The sequence below is a fragment of the Struthio camelus genome, chromosome 26 (assembly GCF_040807025.1).
Source record: "Struthio camelus isolate bStrCam1 chromosome 26, bStrCam1.hap1, whole genome shotgun sequence".
NCBI lineage: Eukaryota > Metazoa > Chordata > Aves > Struthioniformes > Struthionidae > Struthio > Struthio camelus.
In genome coordinates, this window is record NC_090967.1 from 1,193,851 (window position 1) to 1,220,055 (window position 26,205).

A 26,205-nucleotide genomic window follows, 5' to 3' on the forward strand; every position below is an offset into this window, starting at 1 on the left:
TGTTATTTCCCTGTTAGTTTATAACAACTCTGCTGCTGTGAGGAAACCACACCTGAGAACAAGCCTCATTCAGCCCTTTTACAGAGGCCCAGTTGTAAGCTGTCTTGACCCTTAATACTCCTGGGATTGCTGCTTTCAAATTAAAATCAGAGCATCTACATTAAAAGCCTAAAGACCAGGCTTTCATTGTTCCTGTTACTGTTCTACCAAAATGAACCCTCACCTCCCAACAAAACCAAAGTGCTGTTAAACTCCTATGCAGTCTGTGTATCCCTTGGATATATTTAAAAGCAAAAGTAATATTTATAGATTCATAGACTCCATAATCTAAAAGGACTATCTGACCACGTGTTTCCACCTCCAGGGATTGAAGACTACCCAGCCAGCCAATGCCTTCCTTGAGACGATTCAGTGGAAAACAGCCAAAAAAAGGTGAAATACCAAACATGACATTCAGGAAAAATGTAGTAGTTATCACCAGTCACCTTGCATAAATATCTGAAAGCAATAAGACACATTCTTCTCTCTAGCTGCTTTTGAAATAGTTAAGCATCTCAAATGACATTAATCTCTGCATGGCTCTCGTTTGTGTAAGAAACATCAAAAGCCTGGGCTTTGTTTAGGAAAACAGACTGCACCTTGTCACCCAGCTAAGTGCAGACCTCTGTTCTGTTCTCCTCGCTTCAAATCACCTCCCAGAAATATCATGCACAGATCCTGACACAAACACAGAAGCTAAATTGGGCTCTCTGGTATCCTGCCGCTATCAAGAAACATGCATAAGACATGCATTCCCCTCAGTTTCCCCTCATTCCTTAAAAAAAAGCCAATCACTGACTGTGGCCTTGGAGAACCCGCTTTAACCATGGCTGACTTTATTAGCCCTCATGTCATAAAGAGCTTACTGGATGTATTCCTACTTTAGCAGAGCTTGTCTCACCTGTCCTTCCTCAAATCTCTGTTATCTCTGTTATAGTAGGTCTGCCATTAGTTCAACGTTTCCTGAACTTGCCTTTTTTCTGTCTGTAAATGTTGCCCTCTTTTTTTTTTTTTTCAGCAGGGGCAGAAAGCACAGCAGACATGAAGCAGACACACAACAGGTACATAGCAGATATGCTGTGGATGCATGGTAGACTTAAAAAAACACAGGAGACGTACAGCAGTCATACAGCAGATGTAGCGCGCATGCAGCAAATGCATAGCAGAGACAGAGCAGACACATAACAGGGACAGAACAGAAGTGCAGCAGACGTGCAACAGATGTGAAGCAGACATGTAGCAGACATATAGCTGAGGTGCAGCAGATAAGCTGCAGGTATATCTTCCCAAAGTGAATAGAAATTAATAGAAAAGAGAAAATAGTCCCAGGGAAAGGGCCACTAGAGTTTACAATAATGACAAAGCTGGACTGAGAGTAAAGCCTAAGGAATACTCTATGCAGCAGTGAACTTCCCATATAGAAGCAATATTAGCTTCTACTCCTTACAGTGCTTATTGTGACTTAGAAGGTCCCTGAGAAGCACAGACCATGTTGAACAACTTTCTGTGCAGTGAAGGGTACTGCTCTGCTTCCCGGTTTTAATTTTCCCAGGGCACACAATGATCTGGCAGAAAATGTGGCAATTGGTTTTCTACGTGCTGCATTTGCCCAATGCTATATGGAGCTTTCTTCACCAAATCTGCAAACATAGCATCAAGGGCTGTACTACAACACTGTCAAATCTCATGCCATGGGTAGAGGTGGAGAGCAGCTCTGTATTTTGACTTCAAAAGGGCCTATATTTTCCAAGAAAAGGGACTCCTGTGCTCAGCAATTAAAAGAAGAACTTGAATGCAGGGCTGATTCTGCTGGTAGGGATTAGGGTGCCCAGTAGATGAGGGAACATCTGGGTTGTACTTTCTGATTCCATTAGGCTGGATAAAATACAAAGCGCTGCCCCTGACACTCAAATGTAAATCTTCAGTAAGAAGTAGATAGGCAGACATAGCCTGGGCTTGGCTTTACCTGGGAAGATTTTGGCAAGTACTCCAACCAATATATGCTGAAGAGCAGAGGATTCTGAAAGGATGGTCAGCACTGTTCCTGGACACTCTGGGCATGTCTATATTGTAATCTGCAGGACAGGGCAAGAGATGGGCTATGCTGACAGAGCAGAGTCCTAGTGCCTGAGGCAGAGTAGCTGTGGCTGCACAGAGCTGCCTGGTCCTTAATTTATTCTGTCTCAGACTGTGGTTTGACAGTCAACTCTGTCAAATGATACTTCATAAAGGCTTTAGGGAACCTGGTATTGGACTTAAAATGTTGTCAATAGCTGATGCACAGCACAATTCAAATACTCATTTAGTCTGCTGGTTCAGATTTGTTATGACAAGTTCTGACAAGTTGACTTTAGGTTATCAGACATTATCGTGGGTTAAGTATCTCTTTTAGCACCATTTTGACTTCAGCTGGATCGGGTATTAGTATGTGATCTTAAAGCCCACACAGTTTCTCTGCTGTGATCTGGGTGAGTCAACAGAAATGACATCCTATACTGGTGTCAGATCTAGCTTATTTTTGTATTATGGGATGCACAGATCTGACATTAGTGATCTTCACAGCCTGGCCTCAGGTCGCTTCAAGCCTAATTGAAGAATAAAGAATATTATCTAATAGTTTTGTTAAAAAAAGACTAAGAGGATTTTGGTCAAAATCAGTGAAGGAAGAGGTATCTGGCATCAATATTGTAGACTAAGAACAAAGAGGAAGTTGAATGAAATCGATAATGAAATATGGATTTTTAACTGTAGTGGCAAGTACCAAATGTGCGAAGGTAGAGAGGTGGAGATGAGAGCTCTCTCTAAAACACGTTTAGTGAAGGATTTACTCAAGGTCTGTGCAGGGATACAGGCAGAGAGATCCTGGGCACCCTGTTAAACAGCAGGCTAAGCTACAAGATCACAATCTTTCCTCCAAGATTCAACATTTATCAGCATATGCTAAAAATTAGCAGAATTTCAAAACAAAACATGGGGAAAATCCATTTCAAAAGGGTTGGAATTAACTGTGTCACAGATATGACTAAGAAGAAGAATGAAATTTGATTCCAAAGACCTCAATAGGGAGAATACAGTTTTGTATGAAAAATAACCTCTTCAGCAAAGCTGTGACACACATGTAAAGTGAAGAGCAGTTTTCTTGGTCCTTGGAAATACAAGCTGGAAACATGTTCTCATCAGCAAAAGCATGCTTATAGAAAGCATGCAGTTTAGTTGTTAAGTACTCAATTGCAGCTGTAGTTCATGGCCAAGAGCTCCAAGGGATTCCGCAGTAAAAGCCAGAGGATAATTCTTCTAAATTCAGTGAAGAATATGCAGATTGTAATCGATAATCAAAATCCATGGACATTTTGGAACTACCAGGAAACTATGTAACAACCAGTCCTATATTAAAGAGGGAAAGCTCCATTCACTGTCAGCTTTGACTCCTTGGTAGCCAAAAGTAGCAAGGGGGTCTTCATCCAGACATAATGGAGTCCTGGAGAGATGTAGTTATACTACTGAGACAGTGCTAATGCCCATGTAACTTTTCCTGTGGGTGTTAGAAAGCCATTCAGATAACACCTGACAGCTTTGTGCTAGTCCTTTCTACCAATGCTTTCTAGTGGAAGATTGCACTACTGATTCACCTACATGGTTCAGCTGATACTACAGTGAGCCTTCCAATATGAAGACATTCCCTTATCAACTTCTGTGCAGCCTAGGAAAAGGCTGAAAGAGCTCAGCTGCTAATGAGAAGCATTTTAATGAAAGCTGAATATATCTGAAAGAACGATACCAGGAAAGGACACAGGAAAGAGCAATGCTGGCCATAGTCTATTCTTTCTCCACTTTAAATGAACAGTAGAATTATAAAGATAATCAGGGACAAAGAAAGCATACATTTCAACTGATGGCACCAAATCCTGCCTGCTGACAGTGAGTCCAGCTAAGAAAAGGGAGATGCCAAGAAGACACTCCAGCAGAGAAGAGCCAAGGCCATATGCTGTGCAAATATATGGCTGTTAGCAAAAGAAGCCTTTCCCTCAGATTCACAGCGGACTCAGAGGTATGAACAAGGACTGGGAGACAGTCCACACTGCAAGATCACCCCCAAGATAGAGGGTGCCAGGGTGGCAGTAGAAACAGAACACAAGTGTTGTTTGTCTGTGGCTGCAGCAGCCTCTTCTTTTAGGAGCCTGAGAAAGCCACTCTAGGGCATTGAACTGTTGCCTGCTAGCTGAGCAAGCAGCTAAAAAGGGCTCAGTCATGCCAATTATTGCCAGATGCCTAATGTGACACCAGCGGAATTGTCATTGTTAAAGGTAGAAAAGGGCAGGGAGCACAGTGTGTGCACAGTTCCTGGTACAGACTGCTGAGGCTCAAAGTGTCTCACAGACCCAGATGTTAGAGGAAAATTAGGAAGATTCACCCTGAATGGGGACTAAGCCTCCTGCTTGCCCACAGACGTGTCCTCAATATGTGTGTATGCACATAGATCTTTGCCCATTCCTGCAGACATGGGAGAAAGAAGATTCAGCTAGAATGAATTCTCCAGACCTACAACTCTTCCTCTAAGAACTCTGCACAGTCACTAAAGGGCCGCTTTGTGTAAACACTGCAATGTCCTGTAGCACTTACCCTGCCCTCCAGCAAGGCCTGCAGCTAATGAAGTGCTGGCCCCATGGGACATGTACTTTACAGAGAGCAGGCATAGCAGCACAGAATCTATCATCTCCCCTGCCATGGGTAATCAATGTGCCTCAGCTGTGCCTGGCCTTCAGAAGTGGTATTTCCATTCCTTAAAATTAGAGGAAGATAGAAGTAAATGAAAACTGCTCAATGGCCAGGGCTGGCATAATTCTCAGAAACGCTCTGGTCTGCACGGAGATTGCTCCCTGGCCACTCACATGTTCTCCTCCTTGCTGGCCTTATCCTCTTCCCAGGTAAGGATAATTTACACCAGTGTGAGTAATGCAAAAGGCTTGTTGTCTGCTCTGCACTTGCTCACCATTGCACTGCCAGTACTGTCAGCATGAGCATTGGATCAATCCTAACTACTCACCCAGACCCAGGAGTACTGCAGAGAGTGATGCTGCTCTCATTTACAAGAGTATAACTGCACAGGACCCCCATTCAAGCTAATGACCCCCTGCAGAGTGTCCATTGTGAAACCAAAGTAGAACCTGGTCTGCCATATGCATATTTGAACTTAACCACTTCCATTTTGCTGCAGAGCTACATCCACCCACCTGAAGACCATTTCCCCCTGCTCTCTACCCTCTTCAGGCCACAGGACCTTCACAAGAGCAAGGAATCAGTCTTTCTGTGTTATTCTCCATACTCTGGTAACAGTTTCTTAGTGTTATATCAGCACTTTGAAATAGTCCCAAAAGGAAACTCGCTAAGGTGGGGGAGTTCAGATCCTCCCAAGTAGCAGGATATAGATTTAAGATAAAGATGAACGGAGATTATTCTCCACACTCACAACATGATCGAAGAAACAAAGACCCTTACATATTCACCTTTCCAAGGTAGGTCACGAACCACATCCTTTCTTCAAAAGCAGCACATCCTCTCCTGTTCTATGAACAGCATGCAGAATGAGGGAGCCAAGGATGGCTTGCAGAGCTCCAAAATGTATTTACACTGGGAAGAAAAGCCCCCAAACCCCCTTTTGCTAGGCTGGGCAGAACTCTGCTAATCACTGGGACAATGACTTCATCCTGGGGAAATGAATATTTTACCAGGGGATTCAGCATATTCTCATTCTGGAAGATTTCACTACAGTTCATTACTATGGGTCAATTTCCTGCTCTCCTCAATATGTGAGGCCCCTTGTCCAGCAACTGAGCTTTCCCCTTCCCCATCTCTGAGCTGCGGCCCTAGAACTAATTTGCCCTGCTGCAAACACAGTGGCCCAGCCAACACATCTCCCCAGTTTGTTGCTGTCTTTGAGTCTGCCTAGAAAATGTAGAGCCCTTCACAGTTATGCTAGAGAGGTGCTGCCTGAGCATGGGGAACTTCTCCCTTACCTCTTACATTCCATCTTAATCCCTCTCCTTGATACAGCCTAAAGCTTCTTCCTACTCTGTAGAAACATGTCCTCAGTGCTATGACTATCTCCTGAGCACTGCTACCTTTCTGAGATCTTCCCTGCTCGATGGGAAAGGAAGTCTGAGCTAAGAGAGTCCAGTCAGGATTTGCTATGCTAAGTAAAGATTCACTGTACTGGTTTGAGTCTCTTGGTAAGGGCAGAGACGCCAACATTTTATATCACTTGCAAATCTCTGCTTTCCTCAGGATGGCGAGAACAAGTGGAGGATATAGAGTAGGTAGTCTCAGAAATTAGTATTGCTTTGTTTTATTTAAATGATGACTTGGATAATAAAATTATGGCTTGCACTTTTACCAGACTCAGTCCTGATTTTCTTCACACAGCTATAAATCAGCCAACCAATTAAAGACAAATTCTTCTTTCTCTGAATATTTCAAACACAATACTTGGTAAAGACCAGCCTCCTGCCTTGCCAAAGTACAATTGTGCAGTTTAGTGCTAGGTCTGGAGCCAACTGTTTTATTGGTGAGCAGCAACTTCCCCAGCCAGCACACGGGATCCATGTCTGCTGATTTCAGGGTCAGAAGTCCTCCAGCTCATTAACTATACAGCCACAAAGCTGGTCATCAAGAGACAGAAGACTTCCTTCATGATACAGGTCCTCAAAAATAGGTGGGATAGAATGTGATCATAAAAATACAGCCAAATACAGTCCTGAAACATTAAAAGGAGTGATTGGAGTAAGATAGGCTGTGAATAGAAATTTTCCTAGACATTCTGGAATGATAATGTTCACAGGACTGACACTTGGCACATTTCCCTGTGTAGAAGACTCATGGGACACTGACAGATGTTCATCTGGCAAATGTCAGGAGCAAATGAAGATGGTACTGCTCCTTAGCAACCCTTGACTGTCCACAGCTCTATGTAAAAGGGATCATATGAGTCCATAACCTACACAAAGTAAACTGTGTTTGCTCAGAGCATCTTCAATAGCTAACAGAGCTACCCTGAGTTCCTGGTCAGAGATAGGGAATCCTCATTCAATGGCATCCTTTGGCACAACTGTGCAGGGTTTAAACTCTACCAAGTAGCCAGTGATGAACTCTGGGGGATATAATGTCTTCAATTGAACCAGGAGACACCACCTACCCAAATAGTGGGCCTCCTGCGGCAGGGATGAAAGCTATATTTGGTCTTCTTGCTCTCCTGCTGAACAGAGTCATCATGGGGGAAAAATACAATAGGAACAGATCACATCCTGGGCTAGATTAAGAGAAGCATGGACAGCATATCCAAGGGAAATATTTCACAGAATCACAGAAGCACAGATTTATTAAGGTTGGAAGGGACCTCTGGGAGATCATCTGGTCCAACTCTTCCCCATTCAAGCTGGGTCAGCTGGAAGAGGTTGCCCAGGACCATGTCCAGTCAGGTTTTGAATATCCAAGTATGCAGACTCCACAACGTCTCTGGGAAACCTGGTCCAGTGTTCAACCACCCTCAGAGTAAAAAAGTGTTTTCTTATGTTCAGATGGAACTTCAATTGTTCAATGGTTTTCAATTTGTGCTCATTGCTTCTCGTCCTGTCACTGGGCACCACTGAGAAGAGTCTGGCTTCATCTTTCTTACTCCCTCTCATCAGGCATTTATATACATATAAATACGTATATCCCCCGAGCCTTCTCTTCTCCAGGCTAAACAATCCCAGCTCTCTCAGCATCTCCTCATACGAGAGGTGCTCCAGTCCCTCAGTCATCTTTGTGGCCCTTCGCTGGACTCGCTCTAGTATGGCCATGTCTTTCTTGTTCTGGGGAGCCCTGAACTGGACACAGTACTCCAGATGTGGCTTCACCAGTGCTGAGTAGAGGGGAAGGATCACCTCCCTCATCCTGATGGCACTACTTTTCCTAGTGCAGCCCCGGATGCTGCTGGCCTTTGCCATGAAGGCGCATTGCTGGCTCATGTTCAACCTCAAGTTCTTCTTTGCAAATTTGCTCTCTAGCAGGTTTGTCCCCAGCACGTACTGGAGCCTCCTACCTCTTTCACTGTGCAGCATCAAACTTTTGCAGCAACTTGATTAACTCCCTGAATTTGGCCTGTCCTGTGTACTACAGGAGACAATTCCCTTGGAGTGAAGGAGGCCAATAACTGGTTTAACTGCGTTACTGGTGATCTTTGAAACCTTTTGTAAAGATTCATAGAAATTATCTCAGTGATGAACTCTGAACAACATTCCCATCTATCAATCCCCAGACTTTGCTTAGCAGCTGTTTAGAAAGTTTCTTCTTTCTAAACAGTAAGTTAGTTTCACAGGATCTGACTAAAGCCTGTTCCTTTCTGTAAGAACAGTTATACAGGATCAGGCCAAGCGACCATACAGCCCAATATATTTCGCAGACAGTGACCAAAAGCAAAAACCTACAGAACAATATAAAAATAGTGAGAACATATATGATTATTTCCTTCAGTAGTCCTTTCAGTTTTAATCATTTCAGGGTCAAGGACCTCATGAGCTGGATATAATTCCTATGTATCTAGTAACTGTCAGTGAATGTTTCTTCCATTAATTTCTCCAGCCTCTCCCTAAAACTGTATTGACTTATGCTTAGCACCACAGCTTCCTTTGAAACAGTTTCATGGATTGACTAAAAGCACGGGGAATGATTCTGGCTCCTCCTTGACATCTCCATATTGTCAGTGGTTTACAACATTCCTCTTAACTTCCGCTTGAAAGATAATATAGAGCTGCTATACAGTTAATGGTGCAACTACTGTTTCACAAAAGAAATGTGGGAGTGTTGATTGTAGAAATCTACTTGGGTAAGATATCTGCTGATTTATCCAGGCTGTAAACACTGTGTCTTCTACTGAGACCCTGGAGCAAATTCAGCCACGGTACACGTCCAACTTTGTGTGGGTCTCATGAGGACAGAGAATTGTTTGGCCATCTCGAGACAACGAGTTTGAAAATTCTAAAAGTATTTAAAGATCTTTTGCCTTCATTCAGCATAAAAGTCATGTGCTTAAAGTTAAATACATTAAATGTCTTACTGGCAATGCTCACCTGCATGTAGGTCATTCAAGGGCTTTTTAACTCATCTTCACCTGACAATAAGCTGGAAAGGAAAGTGTGTGCCTTCTAGCTATGCTGCAGTAAAGATTAGGGTGTACTTGTAAGAGCTTGTCTGCTCAGGAAGGTGGGCTGGGATGAAACTGTGTAGGTCAGTCAAGGAATCAATGAGCTGAGCCCCATGTGAGTTACTAACCCAAACTCCCCTTTAAAAAGACAAAAATTAGGGAGAGAGGCTGCAGTGGTATTTTCACCTTTCTCCCACCCATGCAGGAAATGCTGTCTGAGCAAATGCCCTGCATCTCTAGCAGGGTTGAGCTAGGTGAGCAGGAGATTCCCTAAACGTTTCCCACTCTCATCCGTGTGAATGTGACATCCAAAGCCAAATTCTAGAAGTATTTTTTTTTTCCCGGTGCACTTTTCTGCAAGACAGGAAGGTGTGATTTGCCCCAACTTGCAAATATCCTGTTCCTCTGCCACTGAGCAGTGGATGTGCTCTTATACCTGCAATTGGGTGTTTAGTTTCCATAATTCGCTCGCCCCATGGGAAGTGTAGTCTACAATTACATCATTCCTGGTACACAGAGTTGAAATGGTGCTAAATACATCCTCTTGTGCTTGAACATAATCTCTTAATTTTAGGAGTCCATTAAGCTTGCCTCATCTTCTTCCCAATTTTCTTTCTATTCTTCTCCTGTTTGTGTACTATGGGTATCTTGAGAGACATGTAAATCTCTCCTGTGCTCTACCAACACATCCAGTTTGGGCTGCAGCAATTTTGACATCTTAAATGAGACGAATGTAAGCCCCTTGGTAGGGAAAGAGATTGAGGTTTTGTTTATAGTCTCTACCTTCTTTGTCTCCGGTTTTCAATTTTTTCCTGTTTCCCAAATTTCAGTTTAGAAATATTTAATGAGAAAATTAAATCATCCAGCAATAGGTTTGGCCAATTCTCAGTGTACTTCTGCTTGTTCAGTTTTACAAATGGCCATCAGCACAAATATTGCTGTAAATTCATCCACACAGTGATGATTCATCTAATTCCAGGCTAGTGAGGATTTCTGATTTCATTTTGTATGAGATGTGGACTCTCTTATTATTTCCTCTTGCAGCCTGTTCTCTTATAGTGAAATTCATGCCTGTGCAAAGAGCCAAATGACATGAATTTGTACAACTATAACCACTACATTTTCTAGTTTTGTACAACTCAAGCTTGTGGCTTTTCCAGGGAAGATAGTTCTGGCCCTCCATCAAAGCTGGGAACTTCTACAGTTCAAGCTTCTTTTTTTTTTTTTGATCTTAGATGGATTCTTTGCTAGGCCCCAGGGATCATTTCTCACAGTACACTGGGAACACCATTACAGGCTTCAGTCACCCTTGGCCTCAGTGGAGCTCACTAAAGGGGCAATAATTACTGACAAATGCAACAGTGGTTTTGGTCACATGTCTCACACCCAAACACACACCCACAAGTGTCTGGCATTGTCTCACGGCACGAGAACAGAGTTTTATTTGAACATGACTTTTGAATCCTTGGCCTAAAGGAGAGCATATCTGCGTCCTCTTAATTCTTGATTCATCCAGTCCTTAAAATGCACAGAAGAAGCCAATATTTCTTAGAGTGATTTGTCTGTTTTACAAGCCTAGGACTGTGCTATATGTACTTTCACGATATACTTCCCCAGGGCTATACATGTTCATGCAGTGGATACGTATGAGAAGTAGTTTGCAAATGAGAAAGTAGAGCACTACTGCCAGAGAAGCCAGCTGTCCCTATCAGAAATAAATATGCAGAGGGAGAAATAGGCCAGGCAAGTCCTTGTTTTAATGTGAGGATATTGATTCAGTCCTGCAAAGGAAGTACTTAATTTCTCCCGCCTGAGAAATCCTACTCTTGTTCTGCAAAGCAGCCCAGCTTATGTTTAGTTTTTAGGAATGAGTTCAGGTCCCAGGGATTTCAATTTATTTTTGGTTCTAATAATTTGTTTTTAAAGCTGCAGAGATGTCAGCTTTCTGTTAACAGCAGTAAAGCCACATACCTTAAAATTGGCAACAGCTACTTTGTTGGGTAAGACTGGGAGAACACAAGCATTCACATCCTGAAATTGTTTGCTGAGCTGAGCTGAGTCCTAAGATTCTCAGTAATACCTGAACTAAGATAGGCACTGTGTCACTGAGGTTTGAAAGGGTTGGGTACTCTTGGGACGGTTTGCCCAACAAACCCTAAAGACCATTCCAGGATGGGTCTGCTTCATTCTTTGTCTAGCACAATCATGAAAAGTTTCTGCCCCAGGATGGTACTAGCTATATAGACATGCAGAGCCAGGGGAGGAGGCGAGTGACCCCCACATCAGACATACTCAAATAGATGCTTCTGATCTAAGTGTGGTAGCAGATACATTTTTCTCTGATCTCACCAAAGTGCCATATTATGATATCTTCCATATCTTCCTGTTGGAGACCCTTTACTTTTCCCGGCCCACTGAGGATCAACTGCAGCCTCTGCCTCCAACCCCAGGGATAAAAGTGGTGTGGCACACAGCTTCCTGAGCAAACCGCGGTAGCACTAATGAGCATATGTCTCATCTTGTCTGCCTAGCAATGCAGGCCTGGCCTCTGCTTGAGCCCAAACCTGCTGACAGTTCAGACTGAGTAGATGGGACTCAGAAGACCTTGATGTTAGATCCTCAAAGACAGCTAAAACTTTTAAGCATCTAACTTTTAAGCTTATGACATATAGACTCTAGCAACCAAAGTGGAGATATTCTTGAGGTGAGCGTGGTCACATAATTCTGGAACGGGGAATTATTGCAGCTTAGGACCAACTGCTCATTAGGCTACTCAAAAATAGTTGCAGCCAGGTAAAAGATACTCATGGTGCAAGCCGTCAGCGAACAGCCTATTTGCATCACAGTTTCCTGGGGAGATAATCTAGTTTCCCCCAAGAGGATGAGGTACCAGGAGATTCAAAGAATGTTGTAGAGAAAAGGAAAGGGAGAAAGGCTATTAAACTGCTGTTGTCCTCTGGGGAGGGCAAAGAAAAGCCGATGTAAAACAATACTGAGTTGAAGAGATTTTAAAGGAGAAGTTGGGTTGGAGTAAAGCATCAACCAGCAGTGCAAGTCCAAAGAACCATGGCAAGACCTTGGGGAAGTCAAAATTATTCCCTATGCAGCTATTATTCCCTATTATTCCCACTGCAGCTCTCCTTAGGGAAATGAGGAGGTCTGGAAAGAGGTGGAATAGTACATCACTGACTGCTCCTGCTCCCAGAACCAAAGACTGGCTCTAGTCAATGGAGATTGTTTTAAGTGAACAGGGACTATTTTTCCTTGTTACTTGAGCTAGCAGGAAGGAAGCCTTAATTTAAATAATTATGTTAATCTTTGTTTGCGTTTTTTAGCTATTTTTCCTAGATAAAGGATGATCTGAAACTAAAGGCCTTGACACCTAATTTAGCACTTCCTTTAGTTAACCAGAAGCATGCATGATATCAATATGAACCTTTTAACTGAGCAATTATGCAGTTTAACATGAAGTTATTCAGGTGTTTATTGTTTTCACCTTTATTATATTAGAAAACAGGAAGAAATTAACTTATCTTTCTAGGTGGCTATTACATTTGTAGTTCTAATACATTAAATTCTCTTCAGACTGGAATTGAAATAAAATTATAACAGCATTAAAATCTAGTAACAAAACAAAGTTGTTTTAAATTCAGTTGATATGTAACAGTCATGATGGTTTGCATTCAGAACTGATTTATTAATCAAAGGAAATATTGTCACTCTATATCACTCTAATAAGTGAGATGGTATTTCTTTCTTCTAGTCACAGTCTCCTCCAAGTAAATCTCAACCACTCAAAGTATGTTTGTATTCATAGAACAAAAGAAGGAAGAGAGAAAAAAAAAAAACTCCCAATTTTACAGGTCCTAATCACCCCTTCCTGACTCTGCATAAACCAGATATTTTACTGCTTTAGATGAATAAGCAGGTTAGTTGTGTAATATTTACTATGGACTTTTTATATAGATGCTAAAACAATGGAAGTACACATTTTTAATTTTATTTTGGTTAATTAGTGTTAACTGATAGTGAATATAATAAATCCTCCTGATTAGCCTTTCATTTAGAATGCTCATTCTGGACTAAGACAGATTTTGAATTTGAAGAGAAAGAGTAAATTTGAGTCATTCTTTGTATGGACACATCACCTTCAGGGGAAAAAAAAAAATCGTTTTCCTGCTGAAATGCAGCTGACTAGGCTGATCTGAGATCTCTTGGCCACCAGTAAAGTCATGGAGCAAGTGAGACTACAACCAGGGGGAAGTCACATTAGGTCCCACTGCAGCCCCAGTATAAGGCATCATCACAGCTGCAGTCCAGGCTCAAAAAACCTCCTATCATATCACCTTGACTGCTTGTATGCATCTCTCATGTGACCTCCTGCACAGGTGAACTCCTGACACACAATCTCATGCTGAAATAAATTCCTATGCTTACCTCTTCACTCCAAGTATGATCCAAGTTCAGGTAACCTAAGCCATTCAAAGCAGACTGCAGGGTAGACATGTCCTTGGATTGACAGTAGCATTGCACGTGGAGACTGGAGGCCCTCCAGCACAGTCCTTGATGCAGGACCACAGATGAAGTGTGGATGTGTTTATGGGCTGCACTTTTGCCATCTCTGGCCTGCAGCAATAACCTCAGCAAAACTATGGCAGCAGCAGATTATTAAGCTAGAATTTTGCCACAAAGACCCCCCAAAATCAGTTTTTAACCGAGCAACTAAGAATAGGTTCTACTGCACTAGTCGTAACCAGATTAACGTTGTAATCTCTCAGAATCTGTGGGGTTAAATAGACAAGGCATATAAAGGTGAGAAAAAGCATATTGCAGGAGACCAAAGCCACACTCATATTAATATGTCTGTTTTCATTTTACCTTGCTTAGAAGTAGAAAAGATCAGCTTTCTTTTCCTTATGAAAGAATTATCACTCTACCTCCTCCACCAAAAACCCCTCCATCTCACTTTTTTTTCAAGCATTACCTCCATTATGGAGACCTGGAAACAGACAAACATGAGCCAAAAAAGAAAGGTTTTTCTTTTCAATGAATTATCCTAAATTGCCAAAACTGCCCTTTGGTTATTGGTACCCGTATATATCATGGCATTAAAAAAAATTTTTTTTTTCTTCTGAGTCATCTCATCTATTGAAAGGACATTAGGTTAGGTACTAATTGTCAGGAGGGTTAGTTCCTACTATATTTTCAACATGACATGCAATGTGACCAAAGACTTTCCAAAAAGCTCTCTCCTGTTTCAGAAAGACAAGGCTGTCTCTACACCAAGTTTAGCTCCAAATTATGATTAAAGAGAGAGAGTGAAATAATTTCAAAAGAATGCATAGTTATTCTTCAATTTCATAAAATGAATGACAAAAAATGTAAGGAAAGTCTTAAAAAAAGAATCTGTTTAGGTCTTGGATTTCATCTACTTTGGTTAGTGCAGAGTTCAAGCCCAATAATGTTTGCGGCTTTTTTTAACAATGAATGTCCATAAAATCTTTTATTATATATATTTCATTTCTCAAAAGTTCTTCTTCTTTCCCATTCTTTGGATCTTCATATATTTTGTATGAATAATAGTAGGGAAAGTCTTTTCTTATCTGTGTAAAATAAAGTTTAAATCCTATATATGAACAAGGATTTATAGAGAAGACTTAGATTTAAAATGCAACTGATTTCCAGGACCCGCACAATAGTTTCATTTGGAAAACAGCAGTACCAACTCTTCCATCCTTCTTCCTCCTTTAACTCTTAAATAAATCAGAAATTCAGTTCTTAAAGCTTCCAAACAAAACCCCTACATCTTCTAGGCCAGATAATTGTTTACCATGTCAATACCTGCCTTTGTGTTTCCTGGCAAAAGCAAGAGAAAGCAGCCCAGAAGTCCAAGATCAACCATTTAACAAGATAAATCAAGACACCAGGGAAATCTGGGAACAAGACTTCAAACTTAGAAGTCTTCACCTGTCGTCCTCATTTTGTTCCTGCTGTTGTTAGATTTGTAATATTTGATCACTGGCTTTATGACTAAATATCAAGGTTGACATGCGTATGGCGTGGCGTATGTGGGCCTGGAAGCAGCCATGCTGTGCTAAAGAGGGAATTGTTTCACACTAAAAGAAGCTCTGATTGCACCTCTACTGAACTGTACAGTTAATGTGTACTCATTTTAAAAAGTCTTGGAGCATGGATACCTATGCTTCTCCCAGGGTAGGAATGTGGTAGGAGAAGGGAAGAAAACTTTGCTAGAGTTTGTCAGTGCTCTCCCTTGACATATTTTTAATCATTGTTTCTAAGGGGAGATGTGCCTCCCAAAGTTGCCTGCTGAAGATGAAGGGTCTCATAAGAAAAACTGTATTTGACACTTGGGCAAAAATAAGCAGCACAGTCAATTCCAGGCAACAATTTTTAATAAGTACTGGAGCCCACTGTGACTTTTTGTGTACATGCGTATAGTTTCACTTGGTGGAGTCCGTTACACACCCCACAAATTTGTTTTTCTAAGTATTTAGGTCACTTTCGTTACAGGGCCTTTTTCACCAACACCACACAAACTCCTTAAGTGGAAGTCTTCTTCCCTAAATTGTAAGATTATATTCAGAAATAGGACATTTCAGCCTGCACTGCATTTTATTAGCATCTTGTTTCTTACTCTGAATAGGATTTTATTTTCAAGGGTTTTTTCTACACCTTCAAGGTCAAGAAAATGCTTTTTTTATAAGATGTGAAAGCTGAGCGTCTCCTGCATTTTAAAGGACTCTGACTCCAGGGCTTTGAGGAAATCGATACCTCTCACTAGACTTACAGTAGCAGCAGAGCTGGTAACACTGCACAACAGATTTGCTGACTACTATTTCAGACTTATTCTTTCTAATGAAGTTAACTAAAAAGTTGTCTTTGAACTTAGCAGGAGCAGAATCAGGCCCTGAATCGTGAAATGTCTGACAGTGTTGTCAGGCATGTCTTGAAAACACATGTTTCTGATAAAACCAAAGTCATTGTGTGGAGAAAATTACAGTTGCTGTTGGTCCTAAATAAACCCAGCCTTTGTCAAGCAGAACATCTGTGTATGGAAACATATATCCTAGAGATTGTTTTTTTTTACAGTTAAATTAGGAAGGTTACTAATACTCACTTATGTGAGCAGCAAGCACCATGAAACACAAGGGACATGACTGTGGTTTCACTATGCTCTAGTTCTACAAGGACTTCAGGACAATGCAAACCAGTTTAGCTCCTGAAAGGAACAGCCCTGTCTTTTCCCCACACCTGGCTGCTTGCTCCAGTGCTGCACCATCCTTTTCACGAGCATTCATGCTGCAATCTAGGTTAGGAAATTGATGCAGGCTGACACCAACCCTAACATAAAGGAATGAGCTGTGTGGCCTTAAGAATCCATTATGCAGGGACAAGAAAGCTGAGAAGAGTTAATAATTCTTGTATTAAGATGCCTGTGGAGCTGCAATGTCAGGGCTTGACTCTGTTTAAAATGCTGCTGGAATTCATCTGCTCTCTGTGCACTCCTCAGAGTGAACTGATAATGTGGTGAAGCTGGTCTCTGTTGTGTCCAGCTTTCCTCTACCATTGAACATCACCACAGTGTCAGCTCCAGTTTAAAACTGGTGCCATGTGGCCCAGAATCAGTCCGTGGCTTTCCCTTTCTGCTGCATCTGAACCTCCATACTTAGCTGTCAATGGAGCCTCTAACTACATTCCAGAAACTCCTGTGCCATTCTTTTGCAGTCTCCCTGTGCCACTCCTCTCCCTTCTCCAGCATGGAGTTGGTCACTAAGATGTCAGAATTCTACAGTAGAGCAGCTTGTGAGCTCTCCTTATTCCTGATTCCTCATAATTCATTTAGACACATATCCATCTCTTGCATAAGTCAGAGAGATTGAAGACATATGATAAACACCTTTCTTCCTCAAACAACCTCTCTTCATCCATCTTCTCAATAGCAATGGCCATTTCATAAGTAATAGGCTTGACATAATTCACTGTGTTTAACCTCAGGCTATAACTGAGCCTTTATTCTGACTTGAAAAAAACAGGTAGCCATGAATCTACAAGAAATCATATTGCCAGCACTCAGCTCAGCTGGCTGCAGACTAATTATCATTTCTTTCTCTTTGTTAAACACAGTCTTCCGCTTGGAAACTGTTCAACAGTTCATTAAACTAATAATCTCATTCAAATCTTGCCTCATAAATGGATTTGTCAGTGCTGTTCCTTTCAGAAGACAGTCACTTTAAATTGTCTCTATTTTAATGGGTTTAAAGACAGATTAAATCATTGCTTTGGCTGTGATTTATCACTCCATATTACTTTATTAGTTGTTATTTGTATTGGCATTGGTGAATCACAGGCTTGTTTTGCATTTATTTCATGTTTTTCCCTTTGTTAAAGGAGACCAAGATGGTCACAGAGCTCCAAGTGACATTTTCCAACAGAAATATATACAATCTTTCTTCCTGCATTGCTGAAGCCTTTCTTACCAACCAGCACTCACTGCTCCAGGTTGTCTACAGCAGTCCTTTCACACAGCTCGTTCATCCTGCAGGTCAGCAAGGAGAGCTCATGTGGGTCACAACAGAGTTACTAGAAATCAGTTTCTCACCAAAAAAAGAGCAGATATCTTGTGCTGCTCTCATAACACAAGAGCTCCGATGCCCTGAGCTTACTCAAGGCTTTCCTGAGAAACCCTCAGAGTTATTTGTGCGCAGGAAGCTGCACTATGTGCTCAGAAGTAGGAGATATTAAGAGAAAAGGAGCAGGGAATATATGTTTGGGGATATGATTCTTCCAGAAACTTCCCTATGTAGCAAGCTGGAAGGAACTGGAAGGACAACTGAGTCACAGACCTCTAGTTCAGCAGAATCTCTCCCCACCCAGCCTTTTCTAGGCGGGAGGATACATGTGGGACCCCATGTCCTTGTCTAAATCATAATGTAACACAGTTTAGAGATGGAGAGAATATATGGTTCCCTGAAGAGAAAAGGAGGCACATACAGGAACAAATGATAGAGCAAAAGTCAGATCTAGCTTATCAAGATAGGTGGCTTTCCTTCGTGTCGTCTCACGCTTGTATGCCTGTCTGTCTGTATAGTATAAACTTTGCTGTATTCCATTTTGGAGCAAAAACATTTCTGCCATGGCCAAAATGATTTACAAATAGCACATTAACATTGTACAAGGCTTTGAGATCTGGCAGTACAGAAGGTATCAAGCTTAGTGAATACAAGGAAAATACTTTTTATTAACTTGCATTGGCAAAAAACTGATTGCAAGAAACATGCAAGATATGGATAGGGACAGTCCAAAAGCCCTGGGCAGAAGGTTCCTACCAAGGAAAAGAGGAAGCAGAAGTTAGGACTCTGTCCTACCTTGTCATTAAATCTGACCAGAGTCCTCAAAATCTGTTTCTCTGTTCCCTTCCATTCAGAACTGATATACAAACTTCCGAACATTCTCACAGGAAACACTGGATATTCAAGAAAGGTGTCTAGGGGTGGCAGTCCAAACAATCCTCAGGCTAAGACCAGGAAACTGCCATTTCAAGCCTATGATAAGCAGCCACACTTTTCTGTATTTTAATTCCATTCCATTTTAATTTTTAATTCTATTTAAATTCCTGTCATGCGAGACTCAGTATCAAAGCTATTTCATATGAAAGTTAAATTGAAGGTAGTGTATCTTTCTGAAAAGTTGTGGGTTTTTGAAATTAAATTCCAAAGTCAGTATTTGAAACACTGTCATAAACGCTATTAAAATAAACACTATGCGTAAATATGTTTAGAGGTTCAAGTCTGTATCTGACAAGGTGTGGCATTACAGAACAGATGATTTGAGGATTCACAGTAGTCAGGATAAGTCACTTGCATGCCTACACTATAAAACGATACTAAATTAAAAAACAAACAAACAAACAAACAAACCTAGGCTTTCACCAAGATAGCTCACTGTTCATTTCCTTCTGTTGTTACTGCAGTGCTAGTCTGTGAGTAAACCAAACCTGATATTATGACTTACCTAGTTTCCCCAAAGAAGGGTACCATCTGCAGTTAGATTTTACAGCAGTAAGGAATTCTGATGTGTTAAGGTAGCAAAACCTGGGTCAGGCAAGATGCTGCCCCACAACTGGAACTCTCTAGAATTGTTTCAGTGCACAGCAGAAAGTTGAGGGAAGGCTACAAAGAAAATTACTGGGTCCAGGACTCTGCAGGAGATGGCTCCCAGGCCCAGCTTCAACACTGCAGCTGGTGACATCTGTAGCTGTTTTTTGAGCCCAGTAAAATATCCCTTAGAACATCATTCTTCGATAGATTTCTCATTTCAAGTGGTTTTATCACTGCTTGAAAAAAAAGAGATTTGAAAGAGCTTGATTGCTGAAGGGCTAGAAATCCTGGAGGGGAGATTTGGACACAAAACCTAGGAGATTATTTGAGTCACTTGACACAGAGCATGGAAGTGCAATTTGCCAGCTCTTTCTGTGTTGCCCATCTTGATTCCATCCTTTACAACGAGACTGCTCTCCCAAGAGCCAAGAAATGATGATTCTTCAGTTGTCCCAGTTTACAGTTGCAGAGACTTCCTTAAACAGACCTTGCATGTATCGCTATGGGGCCTTCTCTCTGCCTATAGCAATTGCTTCAGAGAATGTTAGGCAAGCAGAAGAGAAAATGAAAGAATGAAAGAGGTGGCAGTGCTGCCCTTAATTCTCAGTAGGAGACTGGGAACCAGACACTTTAGGCCTGATTCTGATGCCACCACAAACTTACTGTGTGGCCTCTAGGAACTTACACAACTGGTAATTTGGTATTGCTTTATTTACATGTTGGCTTTACAGTAGAGAAAAGTTTTCAGAAACATTTTTAACTTGGGAATTTGGGCTCCACTTTTAAAATGCCCTTGGGATTTGGACACTTCAGACTCATCAAATGTTAAAAGGATTTAAGCTGCTAAGCCATTTTTGAAAACAGGATCTGGTCACCTATGTCACTGAGTTCTAGAAATGACCCTCCTCCCCTTCAGTTGTAAAGGTTTGGTATGTTTTATCTCAGGGCTGAATGCACTCAAAGATACCGGAGAGAAGCACAGGAAAAGTACTTACAGATCATGCTGTAGGAGACATAGCAGGTTCCTTAGCCATGAGTGAGTTTAATAGCTGCTTTTGATAGCTCATTTTTAAATGATTTAACCCCAATAGAGTATCTTTTCAGAATCCACAACAGCACTAGCACGTGACCATGCATGTTTGAACTCCAAGAGTAAATGCAGCCAGCCCCATGGCCCTGTTCCTGGCAGGTCTATTGCCAGGATCTGTGCTCCAGATCCAGTCCAAACACTGCACATCTGACTGTCTGGGTTGAATGCATGGCAATCCATCCCATTCAAGAAGCATTCCCTGGTAAGTTCTGGAGGACTCTGGTGCAGCCCAGGCTTTGCGCGTGTAACACGTTCTGCTCTGACTCTGCCCACTGACACAGGAACACCTTCCAAGAACTACAGCCAGGCAGACTTAAAATAACATAGAATTGATGCTGGGGCCAGGACCATCCTCAGAGCAGGAAAACACAGCTAAGCTGCAGCACAAGCTCCAGGCTTCTCTAGCTGAGTCCTGTCTCCCTCCTCAGGTGGAAGCCCCTCACAGGTCCAGCTCTCACACCCATTTGTCTATGGGTGAGGCCACAAGCTACAATTTTAATTCACAGCCGGAAACTCAACATGGACACCTGCCCGTTAGAAACAGTAGAGAGAGCCACCTCCCTTCCAGACCTAGCCCATCATATAAAGGCAGCCATGAGAGGTAATAAACTCTCAGTACAACCCTAAGCCTTGTTTGGTAGCAGAGAGATGAGGGAGGCCCCAGAGACAAAGCCCTGAGTTACCAGCATTCTTAGTAGTGATGGTGCAAAGCCCAGCCACAGCTATCACGCCCTGTAAATGCCCAGCATTCTTCCTGCAAGCAGATAGGCTTTCATGATGGCTTTTCATAGCCCTAACAGGTGAGCCCTAAGGTGCCGCGCTCCAGTGACCAAAGCAGCACACATCAGTATGCAGCACCCTACTCACATGGGAGATCTGGGTTCTCTGACTGCTTGTCCATCCCCTGTGGCATGACCTTTCCTCCCACCCTAGGTCTGCAGAACAGATTCCTTCTTGAGCTCAAGAAGAAGATATAAAAGTCAATTCTGTAAGCAGGTCTTTATGCACTATGATAATAACCCAAGTTCTGCATCATAAAATAGAAAAGAACTTTAAACATACCCTCGTAAAGTGTCTTGGCCTCTTCTTCTCACTCTGTTTGTTGGCTGTCTTTCCTCATAGCCTGCAAATCTGTCTGTCTGCAAGTCCCCTTCATATTGACCCTGGGCTTGTTCCACATACAAAACTGCTGTACATCCCAGCATGAACCTTGCCAGCCATAATACCCCCATGATGGCACGGATTCCTTGATTCCCCTTGCTGCCCTGAAAGCTTCTTCCAGCTGGAGGGTCCCTGCTGCCTTAGTGGAGGATGGTTTTTGGCAGCAGCCCCTAAGTGCCAAGATGCCGTCCTGCCGTTCCCCTTCTAGAAGCAGAGATAGAGGAAAAAAGAAAGAGAGAGACACACAAGTGTTCTTAAGGGCTTTCACATTTTTAAAATGATTGTTCATCCCAGCCTGCCCTTCCCCAGAATTAATAGAGTGAGGTCATAAAATCACACTGAGTTTGGCTCCTTGTGCATGCAGTCAACATACTCACACTCTCTTTCCCTACCACATCATTGCCAAAGACTTCCTTTCCCAAGAGCTGGAAACCAACAGAGGATCTCCAAAAGTCATGGTTCTGCCCTTGCACCCTTTTTCCTGCCCTCCTGGCTAAGAAACAAAGAGTGACCAGTGTGTGTGTGTCCGCACTGGCCTACCCATGGTAGTGGGTTATGATATTGACTTCAGCAAGGTGCCTGGGTTCAACCGGACAACAAGAGATGCAGGGCTACGAAGCAAGAGGAGACCAGCCCTTCAAGAAAGAGCAGATCCTACTTATGGACCTCAGATACCTGGTGACTGACCTTGCTGACTGAGCAAAGCAGTCGGAGGGGGTGCTAATGAACACCGCAAAGGGACATGGGTGCCAATGTCGGGGTAAGGCAAGAGGCATGCTAGGAGGGATGTATGAGCAGACCACTTGAGCTGGGCCAGGCAGCTGAACATGAGAGGCTGTGGAAGAGGGGAGGGGAGCAGAGTCCAAAGTCTCTATGAAGGGCAGAAATGGGGCTAAGAGCAGCCCAAAGGAAGCAGCAGGGAAGACCCTCACATACTGTTGTGGGTATACCTCGAGGTAAACACAAGGTAGCCAGCACTTCTCTGAGCAGAAGAGTGCTCATGCTATGTGCCAGTGTGCCAGGGCTGCAGGCCAGCAGCAAAGCCTACGAGCTGGGCCATAGGCAGGCAGGGACCAGATTTAGGGTTTTGGCCCAAATCACAATACAGGTCTTCAGTCCCTGGAGACTTTTTGCCCTAAGCAGGTCCATGTAGATCAGTCCTGATGAACATGAACCCTTTCTGGGGAGGAAATAGGCATGATCCCTTCTCCTTTCCCAGGGAGAGTGACACAGGAGAGGTGGTCTTCAGGTGGCTGTGGGTAGCCAGTGTGTGGCAGGGTGGCAGAGCTTACAGGGGAAGCTGGGGTTCACCTTGTGCCATGAGCTGCCAAAGGGACAGGGAGCCCACATTGGTCTCCAGAGCAGCTTTATTTTAGCCATTCCAGTCCTCCTGGGTCTAAGAGGTCTCTAGCCTTTGAGAGCAAAGAGAATAGCCGCAGGCAAGAGTAAAGGTCCTGGTACAATACAGACCCAGGTACGGGGAATGCAGGAGGAAGGGGACTTCAGGCCCTCAGAATTTGGTGACCATCTGTGATGAGTGAGACAGCCCCGGGGCTTTGACTGAGGGTGCTAATACTGGGAAAACATGCCAGGAACAAGTAGGGCTGTGAGGCTGGGCTCAGGGTGGGAGACCACAGAGGCTATGAGAAAGCCAGATTAAAAGACTCTGTAAAACAGATCCCAGAACTTGCTCCCCAAACCGTACCCCCTTCTCTTGCTTCTTCTCTTTCCTCCCCCAGCCCCCACTGCCCCTCCCATTCCCCAAATCTCCCAGCCTATACTGGCATGTGCAAATGAGTATTCAGCTGCTCTGCTACCCACCCCCACCCATCTGGAGCTGGAGGACCCTTCACTCAGCTCTCCTGGGCGGGGGAGGGTCAAAAGGCATCTCTCACCTCAAGACCCCAAGTTTATTCCTTCGGGGAAGAATCTTCACAGGTCACCCCTCTGCACCCAGAATGGAAATATCTGCTCCTTCTGAGAGAGGCAGAGACTCTGAGTCTGTTCCTGCTGGGAGGGACAGGGCCCCCGAGCCTCCCCTAACTGTCCCCCTTGCTTTACCACAGCAGCACTTTCCAATTCCAGCCCAGCCCCAAAGCAGGCAAAATCAGCCCAGACAAGGCAGAAAATGTGTCTGAACCAAAAAAAAAAAAAAAAAAAAGCCTCACAGCTTCAGAGCAATGTCCCAGCTGGGAATCTCTCAGATCTTGAGGGCATGCATTTTTCAGGCTCTAATATTTCAAATGCAGTGAATGAGAAAGACAGAGTGGGAAGAAAAAGGCAGGGCTGGGAGCAGAGGCAGAGACAAAGAAACTGCCCTTCCTGCAGCCTTGCAAGCTCTGCTACTTTGCTACACATGCCTGTCTGCTGAAGACTGGGATATGATTATCTTCAGCTAGACAAAAGAGAGCATTTCCTTTGCTCCTGGAGCTTTCAAGGTAGCAAACACAAGGAAAAGAGGTTGTAAAAAGCTTAAAGTTTTACACTGCAGAACATTTCCAGCCTTCGTGCAGAAATTTAAACTGAAGAAACTCCAGATGCATCCATTTCCTCACAGAGAAATTAGAACCATGACAAATGATCGATACACAGGCACGTACTCCGAGAGCGTTAACACAAGTCTTACTAAGAGAGTATGGAAAAGTCATTTACACCATCAGAAGAGAATTTAAAAAAAGACTCAGAAATTATTTTCAGTTCAGAGAAATTCCATCAAACACCATTTGTAAGAAATACATTGACAAAGCAAAGAGAGAATCAATCACTGAATCAGATTTAAAACCGATCTGCAAGTTTGGAGGGATCAGGAAAGACATTATAAAACCATGCCATTAAGTGTCCAAATTAAATCAATCAAAAATGTTCAAAACACAATAAAATACAATAAGGCAGTTAAACAATTGTAAAGTCAGTTACAGATAAAGAGAAAGAAATCAGCTCTTAGCTATGCAGGTCTGGATTTAGTCTGAAACTGTTTAAATACCTTTATGTCCTGGAACTGGTGATGTGCCCAGAGCTCCTTTGTTTAGTGGAGATCTGGGCAGAAAAGAAGGGAATAAAACCCTCACCCTTGAAGGAGAGAAAAAAAGGTACAGCCTAATCCAAATTGGACAGGGGGAGGGCCTTGCCGCGGAGAAGGGGTGCAGGAGGAGTGGGAGTAGCAAGAGGACAACCCTACTGCATTCTTGAGCCAAAAGTTTTTAACTTCAAGGAGGGGTTGGGCGGGGGGAGAGGTTGGGTTTAGCAAGAGACATTTGAATGCAGACATGATTATCACCTAGCCATTCCTTGTGAGCTGAGGACTCGCTTGGTTCAGTTAATTAGTGAACATTTTCAGTTCAGCTGGATGCAGTGACTGTTTGTTCCAACTTTATGCAGGACCTGCAGGAGGCAGATGGGCATTAGTAACAGTGATTTCACATCAAAAGATTTGGTGAAAAATAATTCATTTTCAATTTGTGGCAGATTCTTCATACCTTTTTTTGAAAAAGGATCCTGTAGCAAAAAGAAAAAGATTTCAGGTAAAAGGCACTTTTCTTGTTGATTATTTTCTGGCACTTAGCACCACTGGTAGGAAATAATTAGGGGAAGACAGACAACTTGAAGGAAAGGTGACCCAGCCAAGGACCTTCACACTCAGAAGTGGCCTCAGCTCCAGAAGGGGAAATTTTTGAGGTTGCAAGCATTTTTTCAAAATAAATAAATAAGTTTTTAAAAAATCATTATGTTGGCAACATAACATCTTCCTTCTAAGTAAAAGCTTTGTCTGAATGTCAGCTCTTGATCTCATTCCACTCTTTTGCTCTGTTTCCTCTGCCTCTTGGTTTAGGAATTGTTTTATGATGGCTTTTCTTTAAATGAAAAATAAAGTGCACATGGCCCTCCCCCTCTCTGAACTCTGTCTGCTCTGTACCACTGCATAGCCATGACTTTTCCAGGAAGTGGAAGTCTCTAAGTGTGGAAGGACACCATGTTAGAAGTCTCCCCAGAAAGCATGAGTCAAGCTGCTTTACAGGTCAAAGAGGTTCCGATAAATTTCTGCACCAAGCAGAACCTAAAAGGCTGTGCACAAAGCACAGGGCAATGTGAGGGAGCCTTCCTATTATCCTACCATCTGGCCCAGGGATCCTTTTAAGCTCGGTGGATAGTAGTTCAAATACAGCTATCGGATCAGTTCACTGAGATGCAGAAATTCCAAGGAAAGCCCCAAGTTGACATGGAGACTGTCATCTCTTCTCCTTTCCTCCTGCCTCCCTTGAAATGTCCTCACTGTCTTCTTTGTTCCTTTCACTCTTCCTAATCAGCCCCCTACTAGCTTTATAGAAGTCAGAATCATGCTCAGCCTAATTAACAACAAGCTTGTGGAGACAAACAGAGAAAAGGCAGACCTCATTTCCACAAGCAGCCAATAATAGAGCATTTCAAGGAATGCAGCTCTATCAGCAAGCCTGCAGTGTTTTGAAGAGTTTTAGTGCTCTGCAGGGTACTGTTCCTAAACTTGCCATACCTATTTCTGTTAAAATGAACGTGGACTTTACCTAATTGAGAATGGCAGAAATGGGCCATCATATATTGCAGCATAGTAACAAAAGGACAAGAAACTGCATTTTCCTCCTTCT

The 26,205-nt window shown here is 42.8% G+C and overlaps 1 protein-coding gene across 1 annotated transcript in view; it reads right to left on the minus strand.

Moving 5' to 3' along the window:
* The window catches only part of FBN3 (fibrillin 3), a 145,575-nt gene extending 120,802 nt beyond the window's left edge, over positions 1-24,773 (minus strand). The window contains exons 1-2 of the mRNA XM_009683577.2: positions 24,570-24,773; positions 21,488-21,790 (exon numbers count right to left, since the gene is read on the minus strand). Coding sequence (XP_009681872.1) covers positions 21,488-21,657 — 170 coding nt within the window. The 5' untranslated portion in view covers positions 21,658-21,790; positions 24,570-24,773. The remainder of the gene's footprint in view (positions 1-21,487; positions 21,791-24,569) is intronic.
* Between the last annotated feature and the right edge of the window lie 1,432 nt (positions 24,774-26,205).